The sequence below is a fragment of the Haliotis asinina genome, chromosome 14 (genome assembly GCF_037392515.1).
Source record: "Haliotis asinina isolate JCU_RB_2024 chromosome 14, JCU_Hal_asi_v2, whole genome shotgun sequence".
Lineage (NCBI taxonomy): Eukaryota > Metazoa > Mollusca > Gastropoda > Lepetellida > Haliotidae > Haliotis > Haliotis asinina.
In genome coordinates, this window is record NC_090293.1 from 744,207 (window position 1) to 762,240 (window position 18,034).

The 18,034-nt window shown below is 42.4% G+C and overlaps 1 protein-coding gene across 1 annotated transcript in view; it reads right to left on the reverse strand.

Moving 5' to 3' along the window:
- The window catches only part of LOC137261889 (endothelin-converting enzyme 1-like), a 28,596-nt gene extending 11,326 nt beyond the window's left edge, over window positions 1-17,270 (reverse strand). The window contains exons 1-5 of the mRNA XM_067799694.1: window positions 16,471-17,270; window positions 9,871-9,930; window positions 5,064-5,210; window positions 4,259-4,348; window positions 1,073-1,209 (exon numbers count right to left, since the gene is read on the reverse strand). Of these exons, the coding sequence (XP_067655795.1) occupies window positions 1,073-1,209; window positions 4,259-4,348; window positions 5,064-5,210; window positions 9,871-9,930; window positions 16,471-17,178 (1,142 nt within the window). The 5' untranslated portion in view covers window positions 17,179-17,270. The remainder of the gene's footprint in view (window positions 1-1,072; window positions 1,210-4,258; window positions 4,349-5,063; window positions 5,211-9,870; window positions 9,931-16,470) is intronic.
- Between the last annotated feature and the right edge of the window lie 764 nt (window positions 17,271-18,034).

The window sequence follows — 18,034 nt, forward strand, 5'->3', positions numbered from 1 at the left end:
GGAGGTGTATAGGAAGGGATAGATTGTGTCAGTAAGAGGTGTATAGGAAGGGATAGATTGTGTCAGTAATGGAGGTGTATAGCAAGGGATAGATTGAGTCAGTAAGGGAGGTGTATAGGAAGGGATAGATTCAGTCAGTAAGGGAGGTGTATAGCAAGGGATAGATTGTGTCAGTAAGGGAGGTGTATAGGAAGGGATAGATTGTGTCAGTAATGGAGGTGTATAGGAAGGGATAGATTGAGTCAGTAAGGGAGGTGTATAGGAAGGGATAGATTGTGTCAGTAAGGGAGGTGTATAGGAAGGGATAGATTCAGTCAGTAATGGAGGTGTATAGCAAGGGATAGATTGAGTCAGTAAGGGAGGTGTATAGGAAAGGATAGATTCAGTCAGTAAGAGGTGTGTAAAGGAAGGGATAGATTGAGTCAGTAAGAGAGGTGTATAGGAAGGGATAGATTGACTCAGTAATGGAGGTGTATAGGAAGGGATAGATTGTGTCAGTAAGGGAGGTGTATAGGAAGGGATAGATTGTGTCAGTAAGGGAGGTGTACAGGAAGGGATAGATTGTGTCAGTAAGGGAGGTGTATAGGAAGGGATAGATTGAGTCAGTAAGGGAGGTGCATAGGAAGGGATAGATTGTGTCAGTAAGGGAGGTGTATAGGAAAGGATAGATTCAGTCAGTAAGGGAGGTGTATAGGAAGGGATAGATTGGGTCAATACAGTAGGTATATTGGAAGGGTCAGATTGGGTCAAGAAAGAAGGTGTATAGGACAGGAGCAGATTGTGTCAATAATAGAGGTGTGTAAAGGAAGGGACTCATTGTGTCAATAATAGAGGTGTGTAAAGGAAGGGACTCATTGTGTCAATAATAGAGGTGTGTAAAGGAAGGGACTCATTGTGTCGATAATGGAGTTGCATAGTAAGGAACAGATTGAGTCAATTAAGGAGGTGTATAAGAAGGGATAGATTGTGTCAACAATGTAGGTGCATAGGAAGGGACAGACTGTGTCAGTAGAGAAGTGTATGAAAAGGGACAGAATGTTTCAAAAAGGGGGTATATATAGGGCATATTTACCTAGATTTATTCTGACCAAGGTTTGTTATGAACGCTGCCATTTCTTTGATATAATCCGTCTCAAGGACCACGACAGATGTGTCGGCATTGACGCCGGCGTCATTGAACATGTACGTAAAGAACTGCACCCAGTCGATCTGGAACAACGAGAATCCTGGTCATATACCTGTTGAGCATGATTACATGTGAGTTAGTGTTGGAGGTCACGGGACAGTGCGACATTAGCCGAGAGTGATGGACACACTCAGTGACATGCGTAATGGGCATTATTGAAGTTGATGAGTCAGGGATGAAACATACAACTCTATGGATTACAACTTAGTGCCTTGAGCGACGTTTCCATGTAAATTCTTACATCGTCATCAAGCTAACCCAAACCCTGACCTTCAGCTTGATAACGATGTAAGAATCTACATGGAAACGTCGCACAGTGCAATAAACAAGGTGTTGTTCTCCATAACTTCGTATGTTGTATTATAGCACTGATATCTCCTATTTTGCTAACGTGACTGTTACGTGATTATCAGGTGATTATCAATATTTCTGATCACCATGTTGGTACTGAGTGAGTACACAGAATTAGCCGAGCGGTCCTGGTGGTAGGACTTCCAACAATACACATGACATCGCATCAGGTCATCAAAGCCTACATTCTTCACTCTTTCCAGAAAATACAAGTCAGTGGAGATAATCCTTAAAATAGCCAATGACCTCTGGTCAAAGGCTTAGATGTGTCAGTACACTTGACCTCTCTCAAAGGCCACGGATGACGAGAGGGGTCATGACCTTTACAGGTAGAAAGAACACAAGGCGATATATACAATGGTATGATGACACGTGCCTTGTGACGGGTGGTATTTCTTGGGAGGTATTTCTCTGTCTCTTTAAACTTTCCAACTAAAGTTTTTCCCTGAATCGCAAAGTCATCATATACAGTGACGAGCACAACCTGAGGCTAAGTGGAGGTCGGGCAACAAATACAGACATATGATAAGGATGCCCTTAATCAAGTAAACTATACGAACTAATCTCAGAAAGAACGATCCCACAGACATCATTTGGCTGCATAATATACATATGTATATCACTGACAAAAACATGTCTTTTCGAGCGTGTTGAAACCAACATACATGTTGCGGAGGTGAGACAAGGGTACTTGGGTGTTGAAGGGACTTCCGTCAGTTCTTTGAGTAACCGAGAATGCACCCTCCCCAAAGATAGCATTACCGACTGTAGTCGAGATGGAAACTGACTTCACGGCATGGGTCACCATGATCTGGAGTCTACCGTTTACTACGGTCTACAGTCTACTGCTCACTAGTACAATGGTTATCGTCAGCTCAACTCCACTTGCCATCTGTCTGTGGGCAATAGAGCAGAAGTATTTCTTGTGTTCAGTGGCTGGAGGCTTACATCAAATAACTTGATTGATTTAAACAGTTACACATGACATTTATGAAGTTTATCTCGACTTGCTTCAACGTGCCAATAAAAACTGAAGAGTCGCAAGTGACGCAAAAAAACGAGACATTCGCATCACCGTTACCATGGTTACTGCGCACATTTCCTCGTCCAACGTCACTATCCGTATATACCTGACATGTCACATACCAAATAAGGACATGGCCGTTAAAACAGAGGGTACAAATATAGAAACACCCCTTGGCACACCCCCAGGCAAGGCTGTACACACAAGATTGTTTTCAATATTTCTCATTTGCACGTGTTTTTCGTCGTAGGAAGAGTTTGAACAATATCATCTGATAGCAGAACTAGACCACCTGCAGTGATGAACCGTGATCCATTAATCTCAGACATTTATGCCTGAAATGAAGTACAGTTCAAAGCTCCCTTATGATCAACGTTCGGGAAGTATCCGAGTCACCATCGTGACACTGTGAGGTCCCGGATGTGGTTTCATGCTCCGTAGTTTCCTTGTGTTCCGCCAGACAAAACATGCGCTCCATGGACGCCAACAGACACCAGCCGGACACGGACCAGTAACGGGAAGCCGCCATGTTGCCAACAACTCATGACATGGAGTCAAACATGTCACGTGATACAGATATCAGACTGGGTTACATATTCCCTCAACCTATTTTAACACAAATCCCTTGTGCCACCAGCGTTCGATGCTGATTTCAAATAAACTACAGAGAACATAAAACATGCCTCTGAGCTTTATGTTCCCTACCGGTTTGGGATAAACTTTTGGTTCAGTTTGGTAAAGTCCTCACACTTCCATCTATTTCATCTCATATTCTGCCCTTTTGTGCCCCTCTGTCTTTAAGGCTCCTCTCTTTATTCTGGAGAATATTATGGGCTTGACTTTGTTTTAGGTTTGTGTAAAACCAGGTTAATACGCTGGTGGTTGGTGTGAACACGAGTTAGCTGTCGACTGAATCTGCTAACCTCCACAAACACGGAAGTAACTGATATGTTTCAGCGTTCTTGTTTCTTTGAGTCGCGGACGAGGGGAATCCGTCAGCCTGTACATCACGCATGTAGATGAGGCCGTATGCTTATCTTACGTCAAATCATGCATTACTTTGTCCAGCTCAACAGTCTGCAGAGGACGTCAGACGGGGAGCATGGCAGTTTATATCTAACTTATCTCTCCACCTTCAGACAGCCGTCCCTCAGTTCCTCATTAAATTTAATTGATTCTTCTGAGTAGGAGTCCCGTACATAAATTCCGTGTGAGGTAAATGAGGTTAATCAGTTAGGAAAGGAAAGAATAGGAAATAGCAACAAAATCAACTGTGTGGAAGAACATTACGGGGTTCGGTTACTGTCTACTGGATGTGATTTCCCACTTTATGTAGGTAATGATGACTCCATTTAATGATTATCTCCATTCTTGTATAAAATATTATTATTTCCTGCTGGATACATAAATTGAATAGAATGGTGTCATGCAGATACCTGATAAAACACAGGACACATAAAATATCCTCTATTTTAAAAAACCACTTTGTTGGTCCCATGTGTAAAAGCAATGTTCTGATAACAATGATTTCGTATAAAAGAAAGTTATATCGAGTTGAAACACTTCGACTGGACCCAAGCTTGCAAACACCCATGTTATATGTTCACCTTCCAGTAGAATCTTATCGTTCTAGCACTCGTTAGGGAGATAACTCTGATCCGACCTGGCTAACACTCAGCAAGAATGCTACATCTTACCGCACTGTTTGTCATTGTGTTGAGATCTCGCAGTTTCACGCGGTTCTGGTAGTCATGGGGGTTTTCAGACGGGTCAGAGTTGCTCGTAATCTGAAATCATAAACAGGGAAACTTTAAACAATGCGCATGTAGGTAAGTGGATACCGATTGTCTCGTCATGGCAAAAGTCATGGGTGCACTATATGAAGACCCTTTCGCTGTAATATTTCCAAAGGCTGTGTAAAAGTATACTCTCTCACTCATTCACTCACTCATTCACTCACTCACACAGTTACAGGTTCCACCCCAGTAAGGATAACGTAAAGGATGTGACCGGTGGGTTAATGGGTTACTTGACCCCGTTGATATGTTCCTGTCATTGTAGTGTGCTTCCCAAACAACAGCTTGTGCTGCAGACACCACCATGAATATGTGTTATCTCTGACTTGGCACACCGGGGGTTCATTTTCATAGCAACCATAGCAACCATCGGGGACATCAGGGACATCGGGGACATCACTGACATCAGGGACATCGGGGACATCACTGACATCAGGGACATTGGGGACATCACTGACATCAGGGACATCGGGGACATCAGGGACACACGTCTACAGCTCCCACGGCTACTACAATCGCTATTTCACCCCTACAACCACATATGACTGTAACTTGGATATGCAGAAACACACAAGTACTGCACCTTAAGACAGAACAGCACTTAGGATAACGGGCACCACTGACCAAGGCGACCTGGTGACTCATTGGTCAGCTCTGTAGATACCTTACCCAGGGGTGGTCACCCACTGGTCTTCAACATACGTACATTTGCCAGTGTCGATTCCACCAGATACACGTCTTCGACGAATGTGTCAAGACGTTCTGTTTTCTCGCTTGCGGTGATGTTGACTTCAGAATCACGGATGAGGAAGCCGGCTACAGTCCGCATGAAGTGCTTGTAGTCGACAATGAACTGCAACAAACATAGTGAAATAATGAGTGCAGACCATAATATATCAGGTTGTAGACATAAGGTGTCTGTGTATCAAATGTGCGTATCTCCATGTGGCGTTATCTCCAAGATGCTGCGTGTCTAAAACAGCACTGCTATGTCAAGTACAATTTGATACAGAGCCACTCATCTAGCTGGGTCTGTGATACCAACAAGGTTTCTGTATGTCAGTACGAGAGTAACACTTGGAAATAACATATATGGTTTGCCAATTCATTTTGAAGAAAATATCTTTTTGTATGAAAATGTACAGTATACAAGTGATGTTGGCTGTTCTCCAGGTGCACGTGCAATGATATCTTACACCCATGTTGGTGCGTGCACATAAGCTATATTTTCATGTTATATTCAATATTTTATTCATGTTAGGCCGAGATATGTAAAGGACTTTCACTTTCTCGGGTAAAGGTCATTTACTTCAGTCTGGGCTTGAACGCAAGCCAGTTAAGTAACGCCAGTGTTAACAATGACACAATGACTCAGCATTACCCTAAACCATGGGTGACACACATGCCGTATGTCGGTCGTGTCTTTCCATTCAACCCTTGTTGACACCTCATTCTGTCACACCAGAACCACCACATACCATCGAAGACTTGACCGCCGTAATTCATTTCTCGAAAAATATTTAAATGTCTTTATGGGAGTGAGTTTGATTTTGTATCATAAGAATGAAATCACTTCTGCAACGAATATGATTTGTACTTCGAGTGAATGAAGTGAAGTGGAGTGTAGAGACTAATCTCTCTCTGTGTGTGTGTGGAGGGTTTTGGTATAACTACCCGAAAAGACACCTAGACACAAAATTACAAACATAATCATAAAACTCAACCTATACAAACATCTGATTACAAACCTCTCACAACATCCAAAACAAAGACGCACCAACTCTGACAGCCAAACCAACCACCTTCCATACAAGTCCATCAGAAAATTTTAGTCAATTCACGAGATGACTGATTTCAGGTATGAACGTAACTGCGGTCATTTAGTCGTGATGATAACCGAATGTAAACTATGAAGATATAGTATGCATAACTACATACGGCGTTTGAGCTCTGTACAGCATGTCAAAATTATTCGGTCACAAAACATCACGCCTTTTTGTCTGTAACCCTTTTTGTCTGTAACCCTTTTTGTCTGTAACCCTTTCCCGTCATCATGGATAACTATCGTCATATCGTTATAGTATCAAGTCATCAAAGTTTTATATCATCATGTCATCACAGTTTTATATCATCAAGTCATCACAGTTTTATATCATCATGTCATCACAGTTTTATATCATCATGTCATCACAGTTTTATATCATCATGTCATCACAGTTTTATATCATCAAGTCATCACAGTTTTATATCATCATGTCATCACAGTTTTATATCATCATGTCATCACAGTTTCATATTATATCATCTTGTCATCACAGTTTCATATCATCATGTCATCACAGTTTCATATCATCATGTCATCAGTGTTTCATATCATCAAGTCATCACAGTTTCATATGATATCATCTTGTCATCTTGTCATCACAGTTTCATGTCATCATGTTATCACAGATTCATATAGTCATGTCATCACAGTTTCATATCATATCATCTTGTCATCTTGTCATCATAGTTTCATGTCATCATGTCATGTTATCACAGTTTCATATCATCATGTTATCAGTTTCATGTCATCACAGTTTCATGTTATCATGTCATCATAGTTTCATGTCATCATGTCATCACAGTTTCATATCATCACGCCATCATGTCAGCGTGTTATCATACCATAACAATAGCACTGACTTCAAAGAATTACGTGACGGAAAGTCCGTGTGCTCCTGTACTAGTTGAAACACAGACAGGAGTCGAACACGAGATATGAGCGTTGTAACAGCGTTGTGAAAACCTTACCCTCACTACGTAACTTGGACCTGTGCTGGGGTAGACAACTACTTAATGCAGGGTAGGGGGGCCAGTGTACTGTCTACCCACAATAAACTTTAAGACCATTACACAGAAATAGGCGTTCCAGTCAACTATCTGGGTAGAAAATGGCTTCTGGGGCATTGTAATATGACCCTTCAGGTAATTGTATTCGATTGCGTGACTTTGCTGTCCTACAAATAATACCAGAAGTCGTCTTTTGCCATATTTTGTAATAAACAGACAATCGCCTCAACGTCCAGACACATACCAGCATTTCACCCGAACGTGCACATCAATAAGTCAGCTTTGACATTGTCTCGCTTCTATCTAACTGCGAGGAAGGGACACCTTACGCACCGAAAACCGGCTGGAATGACTATCTACACGATATTTGTGCGCTCCTAATGCTCGTTCTCAAAGTCCAATATTCAATACATTGTGAACCAGATTGTATCAGATTGTGAAAGGAATGTTCAAATTGCTAATAGTAAACTTCTAAAGAAGACAGCACCTTCACCGGTATTGAAATACTACATTGTGTACTACATGTGTACATATTTCATTTGAGGTGCTTTTTGTCGTCTGTCACTGCAAAAGCCTGTAAACTCATTTCTAGATCGTCCATCTTCACATATAACGTACTGTCAGCCTCTACACAGTCAATCCTATCTCTACCCATTTCTAGATCGTCCATCTTCACATATAATAAAGTCATACTGTCAGCCTCTATACATTCAATCCTATCTCTGCCCATTTCTAGATCGTCCATCTTCACATATAACATACTGTCAGCCTCTATACATTCAGTCCTATCTCTGCCCATTTCTAAATCGTCCATCTTCACATATAACATACTGTCAGCCTCTATACATTCAGTCCCATCTCTACCCATTTCTAAATCGTCCATCTTCACATATAACATACTGTCAGCCTCTATACATTCAATCCTATCTCTGCCCATTTCTAGATCGTCCATCTTCACATATAACATACTGTCAGCCTCTATACATTCAGTCCCATCTCTACCCATTTCTAGATCGTCCATCTTCACATATAACATACTGTCAGCCTCTACACATTCAATCCTATCTCTGCCCATTTCTAGATCGTCCATCTACACATATAACATACTTTCAGCGTCTAAACATTCAATCCTATCTCTGCCCATTTCTAGATCGTCCATCTTCACATATAACATACTGTCAGCCTCTAAACATTCAATCCTATCTCTACCCATTTCTAGATCGTCCATCTTCACATATAACATACTGTCAGCCTCTATACATTCAATCCTATCTCTGCCCATTTCTAGATCGTCCATCTTCACATATAACATACTGTCAGCCTCTATACATTCAATCCTATCTCTGCCCATATCTAGATCGTCCATCTTCACATATAACATACTTTCAGCCTCTATACATTCAATCCTATCTCTGCCCATTTCTAGATCGTCCATCTTCACATATAACATACTGTCAGCCTCTATACATTCAATCCTATCTCTACCCATATCTAGATCGTCCATCTTCACATATAACATACTGTCAGCCTCTATACATTCAGTCCTATCTCTGCCCATTTCTAGATCGTCCATCTTCACATATAACATACTGTCAGCCTCTATACATTCAGTCCCATCTCTACCCATTTCTAAATCGTCCATCTTCACATATAACATACTGTCAGCCTCTATACATTCAATCCTATCTCTGCCCATTTCTAGATCGTCCATCTTCACATATAACATACTGTCAGCCTCTATACATTCAGTCCCATCTCTACCCATTTCTAGATCGTCCATCTTCACATATAACATACTGTCAGCCTCTACACATTCAATCCTATCTCTGCCCATTTCTAGATCGTCCATCTTCACATATAACATACTTTCAGCGTCTAAACATTCAATCCTATCTCTGCCCATTTCTAGATCGTCCATCTTCACATATAACATACTGTCAGCCTCTATACATTCAATCCTATCTCTACCCATTTCTAGATCGTCCATCTTCACATATAACGTACTGTCAGCCTCTATACATTCAATCCTATCTCTACCCATTTCTAGATCGTCCATCTTCACATATAACATACTGTCAGCCTCTATATATTCAATCCCATCGCTACCCATTTCTAGATCGTCGATCTTCATATATAACATACTGTCAGCCTCTATACATTCAGTCCCATCTCTGCCCATTTCTAGATCGTCCATCTTCACATATAACATACTGTCAGCCTCTATACATTCAATCCTATCTCTGCCCATTTCTAGATCGTCCATCTTCACATATAACATACTGTCAGTCTCTATACATTCAATCCTATCTCTGCCCATTTCTAGATCGTCCATCTTCACATATAACATACTGTCAGCCTTTATACATCCCATCTCTGCCCATTTGTCAAGACTCTTACTGTTGGACATAATGCCTACACTGCCGACCATGTAAAATTCCATCAACACCCCCCTAAAACCCCCTAACCCCACTCCCCGTCATCCCTGTTTCCCCCGTCACAGATGAGTGACCAGGGTGTTGTTCCAGCTTCCTTCCACAACAGGAGGAAGGTCGTGCTCTGACTGCCTGACTGAGTCCTGTGTCTACACCGTCCCGAGATAAACACGGTGTATCTGTCTGTAACGTGAGCTCTCTTCGACGTATAACAGGGAGTCAGTTGCAGTATGTTATTTATTTCCTTACCGGTGCACCGTTCGCACGGACGTAGTAGACCCAGGAGAGCCCTGTCCCAGACAGATCAATCTGAAATATACAACATATTTTTACATTAAGTTTATTGATAGCGTGATTTGTAGAATGAGTATAATTTTACGGCTATAGAACGTCTGTATTCTCTGAAATTCGATTTTTGATATAGATTCTAATGTCATGGTCAAGCACGTGATGTCAGGTGAACCATAGCCATAGTGTAGCCATAAAATTATCATCATTCTGGGTACTGGGTTATTTCGAATATTAAGGTGATATAATAATAATCATAATAACTATGACACATACATTACTATATACACCACTATATACATTACTTATATTCAGCCCCATATCAAGCTTGCTACCAAGGTGCCAGTGTGTTGTTGTGTATCATACTCGGGGAGCAATCAAGTGTTTTTTGTATGTCATCGCTACATCTGGCAAACTCTGTGTTTTGGGTCTGTTAAGCGTATTGTCCAAGTACTCTAGTGTGTGGTATTCAGGCAGTGACTCAGACAACCCATAACTGCTGAACAAAACACGCGTTGTCACTGGCTGATACCAAATATGTTTTGACTCCGCGAGCTTCGATTCAGGCCATTAATGGACGCGGTGCCCCGAGCATCATGAATGTACCACAGGGAGAGATCCACATTTCTTTAGATACTGGCGTCACTAATGGCTGATGTTCGGAACACTGTACCAGGGATGCATGTCATAAATAATCTGTACTAGTTGGTGGTAGATTGGTGACTTACTATCACTTACTTCTGATATTGTGTTACAGACGGGTACACGTGTTGTTGTATATGGCACTATGTTCTCTAGAGTCTACCTTTACTTGCAGGATGAAAATGTTCATATAAACACGTGATTGTATGCAAAGTCAAGGTGTTGTCTCGTTGTATTGAGGGTTCTTGGACTCATCACCTCAGTTATAACATGTCACATCTAGTTATAAAATGTCACCACTTCACTTTTGACATGTCACCAACGTGACGTGGTATCTGCTAGGATAAGAAGTTATTCTGAAAAGCAGCAGCGTAAAATTCCGCTTTTTTCTAACATGTCCCTTAACTACAACCTCCCTGTAAGCACATGTCCCTTAACTACAACCCCCCTGTAAGCACATGTCCCTTAACTACAACCCCCCTGTAAGCACATGTCCTTTAACTACAACCCCTCTGTAAGCACGTCCCTTAATCATAAACCCTCTGTAAGCACATGTCCCCTAACTATAACCCCTCTGTAAGCACATGTCCTTTAACTACAACCCCTCTGTAAGCACATGTCCCCTAACTATAACCCCTCTGTAAGCACATGTCCTTTAACTACAACCCCTCTGTACGGACATGTACTTTAACTACAACCCCCCTGTAAGCACATGTCCCTTAACTACAACCCCTCTGTAAGCACGTCCCTTAATCATAAACCCTCTGTAAGCACATGTCCCCTAACTATAACCCCTCTGTAAGCACATGTCCTTTAACTACAACCCCTCTGTAAGCACATGTCCCCTAACTATAACCCCTCTGTAAGCACATGTCCTTTAACTACAACCCCTCTGTACGGACATGTACTTTAACTACAACCCCCCTGTAAGCACATGTCCCTTAACTACAACCCCTCTGTAAGCACGTCCCTTAATCATAAACCCTCTGTAAGCACATGTCCCCTAACTATAACCCCTCTGTAAGCACATGTCCTTTAACTACAACCCCTCTGTACGGACATGTACTTTAACTACAACCTCTCTGTAAGCACATGTCCCTTAACTACAACCCCTCTATAAGCACATGTACTTTAGCTACAACCTCTCTGTAAGCACAAGTACTTTCACTACAAACCCTGTGTAAGCACATGTCTTTTCACTAGTTCCAAGGTTCTATCATCAGAGAGACGGGTCAGGAGCTGTTTGAAAGGCCTCAAGAAATGGTTGGGATAACATCTACCCTCCTGGCGATTGTATTACAACTTCCAGTGAAAGTGATAGGCTAGTTAGGCTCGAGGCGATCACCTTCTTGGATTGTGTATGTATGCTGTGTACACTCAACAGTCATAGGTTACAGGATACTACCTAAAAGCAGCATTTGCCGGTTAACGGGTTCTTTGACTACTATGCGTTAATTATGACCAGATGACTTGGATAAATGTCCAAAAACGTCCAATATGGAGATTTGGGCGTGGTGTATGAAGGCGGAGTGTACAACTCTAGGGCCTGTTGTAATCTGGGACAGAATCAGTACTGATTATCGCCATGTTATCCATTAATCTAACTCGTTGAACGTGAGACATGGCTGAAATGGAGCGCTATATCAAGAGATCTTCCACCGGGTTTACAAAGAACTGTTGATCAAACGTCTTGTCCTGGAGCCAAATCTCACGACATATACACTGTGGGCAACTGAACCCAGTTAGACACTTGACAACAGTAGCGAGATCCCGGTGTCGGCAGTAGAGGGGTAACGCCAGTAGATGGAAAACCCAGTGTCCGGAACACCCTGAGTTTCAGACATTCATCAGTGGGAACATCGTGGTGGTAACAAACAAACAATCATAATCACGACAAATCTAGGCTTCAAATGCAAGTGAATTCTGTTGGGTCAAAGGTTGAAAGACAGGCTCCAAAAAGATTAAAATTTACTGTAACCCTTAACTCATGACCCACTCACGTGACCCTCATGTGACCCCTACTTGGTGGACAGTTAGGACACCACACGTGCACGACTTGACCTTATGTATACATACCACTTAATGCCAACGGTGATATTTTCTTTCGCATGCCCACCAGTTTATTTCCTTTCTTTTAATAGGAAAATCTCCCCAGATGAAACACCCGACCTTATATCGTCATTGTACAGTAAGGGCTCCACCTACATTATGGAGACACATTTGTTTGGTAGAGAAATACATAGTCTGGTAGAGAAATACATAGTCTGGTAGAGACATATAATGTGAATATGTATACGTTGAGTCCTCACCAGTGTAATACCTAATGTCATGGTGCTAACTTGATAGGCTGTGCTGTCAGTGAGCTGTGCGTTATCAATATGTAGTAATTTCATCATTGAGAGAAGTCACATAAACAGACAGGTAATGTCCTCACTGGGAGACATCAAATAAACAGGAGGTAATTTCATCATTGAAAGAATTCAGATAAACAAACAGGTAATTTCATACTTTAGAGAAATCGCATAAACAGATAGCTAATAAACTCATTTAGAGATGTCACACAAGCAGAGAGGTAATTAGATCATTTAGAGATGTCACACAAGCAGAGAGGTAATTAGGTCATTTAGAGATATCACACAAGCAGAGAGGTAATTAGGTCATTTAGAGATGTCGCACAAGCAGAGCGGTAATTAGGTCATTTAGAGATGTCACACAAGCAGAGAGGTAATGCCTCGTACTACGTATCTTCGCTGTACTGGGAGCAGAATCAGTTTTGGATCCACTGTGAACGAATCACTAAAATATATGTTCAGATGCATTACAATGAGTTCACTTGTGTTGCAGTGTCTACATGTCTACATGTACCCTGCATGTCTTCATACGTCCTGTGAGGTGGTGGGGTAGCCTAGTGGTTGAATCGTTCGCTTGTTACACCAAAGACCCGGGTTCGATTCCCCACCTGGCTGCAATATGTACAGTCGATTTCTGGGGTCACCCGCCGCGATATTGCTGGAATATTGCAGCGTGAAACCATACTCACTCACTCAGTCAGCCACGTGTCCTGTAACGCGATTACATGTTTTGTAGTTTGTTGAAATGTGTTCAAGGCCGGTGCTGACGTGTTCAAGGTTGTGGACATGTGTTCAAGGATGTTGACATGAGTTCAAATGTGTTGACGTGTCTTCAAGGGTGTTGGCATGTGCTCAAGCCCGGTATTGACATGTGTTCATATGTGTTTACATGTGTTCAAGTGTGTTGACATGTGTTCATCCTCATTATAATGTGTTCACTACATGTCAGGGTATCCCCGTGTTCCTCACACTCTAGTGATGTGTCGTGTATTCCAAGCCCTGTGCTGATGTAGTGTTAATGTGTCATGCTGGTCACAGACCTAACATCGTTTAGATAAGACCGCTACATATACGCTGATTTGCTCATCAAACGCTGGGCTTTTTGCCTTTGTTTAGAGGACCGGTACCGTTGCATCAACACTTTGATGTGAATACCGTTAGGCTTTGTGTGCCAGTAGTGACGCTGTGTTCTCGTCCGAATGTCACTGTGACCATTTGAAGTTGCCATATACATATGTGTACCTGACGTCAGCTTCTACAAGACCCGTATCTTATTCTGATGTGGTGGTATATACTGACAATGATTTCACAAGTTTCCATTTCGCCCCTTTGAAGCAAAGCGTCACATGCCGTTATACAAGATCCACATTCTAATTTGTGTGTTTTTCAAGGGTACAACAGAGAAGCTGAGTTCGCTCCCCCTGATAAAAGCCATTTTGAATGTCACCCCCACTGGAGAAAGTCTCTGCGTTAACCTACTGTAAAACGTCTAAACAACCTTATCAATTTTAACCTACCGTTGTTCTGATTTTCTAGATTTAAGAAAAAAATCCGATTTTCTTGAAATATGTTTTTTTCCATCGTTTTTCACGCACAATTTACGTATCCCGTTCGTAACCCAGTTACTGCCCTGCTTGTAGGTAATCTTCCCGATCTCGCCACACTGAACCTACACACGTACTCCAGCCAGGTAGACAGCTGTCCACAGACAACCACCGTCCTCGCTCACAGACGGAACACTTCAAACATTTCACAAATATCAAACTTCAAACAAGCGTCCGGCTGCACGCGCGTGTTAAACCTAAGACTAGGCCTACGTTCCTGGTAGAAACTGAATTAACCTTCCCCTACTCAAGGAATCCTTCCGCTAGATGTATTCAACTCGTCTATTATTTATATTCACAAAGCGCATGCCACATATATATCTTGTGTGGATGGGTATGCTAATAACCAGTCTTTTAGACAGTTCATCTCGGTATTCAAAGTAATACAGAATATGTACAACAGCATCGGCCTCAATGCTTATCGTGTGTACTGTCCGTGACGGTCGGGGTAGGTGTTATGAAAGCAGGCCACGTGACAGAAAGGGGCGTGTCTGCTGATTAATAACCAGTTTAACGGGTTTGGCAAAAAGAACAGATCGATTCCCGATCTTGTTTTATTTTGATATTCATAGATCAACAATAGGTATTTACAAATCATTTGCTGCTCAGGGACATGGTCTGAGAAGAAGACAGAAAGACAGGAAGGAACAGAAACACGCGTACCTGATCTGTACACGTTAGTTTGTTTAATTATATAGCCTAGAACCTTCCATAGTTTTATGTATTATATACGACACTAAATACGGCCGTGTGCATAGAGAATTTCATATAATCGTATTTATAGACAACAGGGTACAGTGGTATCTAATTTGTGTTATACTTAGTATAGAGGTATGTAATATAGCTCTATGTAATAAACGAGAAGCTTGGAACACTTGTATGAAATATCTGGGAAACTTTGTTCAGTGTTATGTAGTACATGCGTGTTATATAAGAAACATAGAAGAGAGGTATGTGATATATGGGAAACGTAGAACAGTGGCATGCTATATGGGTCTTTCAAAGGCATTTAAGAGTGACACACATAAGGCAGATGCTGACATACATAGAACTCGCTTCCATAAGTTATTTGGAAACCATAGAATGAGTGAGTTTAGTTTTCCGCCGCAACCAGCAATATTCCAGCAATATTCCAGCAATATTCCAGCAATATGGCAGCGGTCTGTGAATAATCGAGTCTGGACCAGACAATTCAGTGATCAACAGCATGAACATCGATCTGCGTAACTGAGACCCGATAACTCGATGTGTCAACCAAGTCAGCGAGCCTGATCACTAGATGCCGTTAGTCGCCTCTTGGGTTACTGATGGCTCATATTCTAACCCGCATCACGGGTGGGAAACGCAGAACAGAGGTATGAACTATATGAGAAACGAAGAACAGTGGTATGTAAATTTACTATGTGAGAAACGCAGAACAGTGATGTGTACTGCACGGGAAACACAGGACAGTGGTGTGTAATATATGGGAAACATATTACAATAGTGTTAAACATATGGGGAACGTCGTACAGCTGCACGCAAGATATGGGGAACGTCGTACAGCTGTACACAAGATATGGGGAACGTCGTACAGCTGTACACAAGATATGGGGAACGTCGTACAGCTGTACACAAGATATGGGGAACGCCGTACAGCTGTACACAAGATATGGGGAACGTCGTACAGCTGTACACAAGATATGGGGAACGTCGTACAGCTGTACACAAGATATGGGGAACGTAACATTATAATATACGAGAAAATGTGTGTGAATGTGCTCGCGTGTGTGTGGATGTGTTTGTGTGCAGCTATATTGATATCTTGATCGATATAACTGATTTCCCTACTAGGACAGGGGTATATCTTGTGTCTCAAGATTCTCCGTTTTTTTTATAGCTAAGCGCATCTTAATAACACACACCAACAACAACACTCATATCACTGTGGAACACGCACATTCAAGAAGAACAACGTCACCTACCTGAATCGCGGTCTTCCTCCAATCCAGCCAATCTGTTCTCACAGAGAATGTAAAGAACGCATTAGTCCAAAAATCCACGTGAGTTTTTCTTAGAGCGTCTTCGAAGTCGTAAGTGGTCTCATTCCACGTACCGATGCCGTACCAGCCACCAGTCTTCGCCACGACCTGGTCAAGGAACGGATTTCCCTGGAGGCCCATCTTGCCGTAATGGTCAGTACATGATGCGAAGAAGTCCTTCAGTTTCTTCTCTGACGCCCACGACGATGTTCTGCTACTCGGGGTTTCAATCAGACGTCGTAGTTTCTCCTGATTTTTGTAGTAGATGTTCCATGCAGGAGTCAGCTGAGAGACATCTGGCTTCAGGGGGTTGTTCCGGGCCCACGTTCCGCATGCATATTGGTAAAAGTTATCGCAGGGGTCAACATTGCTGTTCATACTCTCAAGAGCATACGCCGCACTCTTCATGCACGTGGGGGTCAGGCATAACCCCTTTGTCTGGTCACACGCCCCCCCTGGGACCACAGTACCTCCCCCAGTCCCTCCCGATTTTGCCGACGCGAGCAAAGCAGCCAAGATGACACACACTAGGAGTGCCACCAGTGCCACTCCACCTAACGCTATCTCTCGCTTCTTGAAGGAATAGCCATGGATGGACACGGCATCATCCACAATGGGAGATTTGTCGAATTCTTTGTAGCTATCAGCCATGGTTAAGCCAGAGAGTAAGACACTGTAGACAGAACAACGTTCACACACCTCCTTGTTAAGCAGAGGGTGCGAGACTTCTGAGACCAGGTAACGAGTCACGGGCTTATAAAGCTGTCAATGGTCGCAGGCCAGGCTCGACGGCTGAGCTCAGTGAGCTGAGACAGCCAGGTCGTCATTTATTTATGCGCTGTTGCGCGCAAGTGTACACGACCCTAGCTTCGCACTATTGAGCACAACAATCCACTGATCAGTAACAATTCAGTAGTGAGTAAACAGCTGTGGCCAGTAGGGCACCATGGGGGCAGCGTTAGAGGCCCTGGGGCCGGTATCCTCCACCTGGTCAACATGGGAAACAATACACAGTAAATACGGCGTAGTTTATGTCTGTTCACAAACTCTTGTGGCCTCTGTATGTGATTTCCAGCCATCCAGCCACTCACATCATTTCCACATTTTTTAATTTCTGTTTCCCTTGATATCTCTCAATGCAGTTACCGTTTGTGTATATTATGCATAGCCTCTGTGATGGCGATAACACGCTCAAATGATGATTAGGTGAACGTTCAATAACGGCTCACTCAGTAATGAACCCTGGCGCTCCGGACATATACAGGTCAAACAACAAACAACCACCTTAATTGGGACATCTTGTGTTAGGTTGCTTTATTCAGGCTACGTAAACTAATCAACTCTTACTTCTTGTCATAAAGGATTTGTTTACTTGTATTCAATTTTCGTGTCAAACCTCCGTTTAACTATACGCTCAGTTCTGGGGCGTAGCGCTTACGATGTAGTGTCAGTTTAGCTGAGCATGTCACTTATGTAATACCAACAGTCCATGTAGCTTGAACAAACA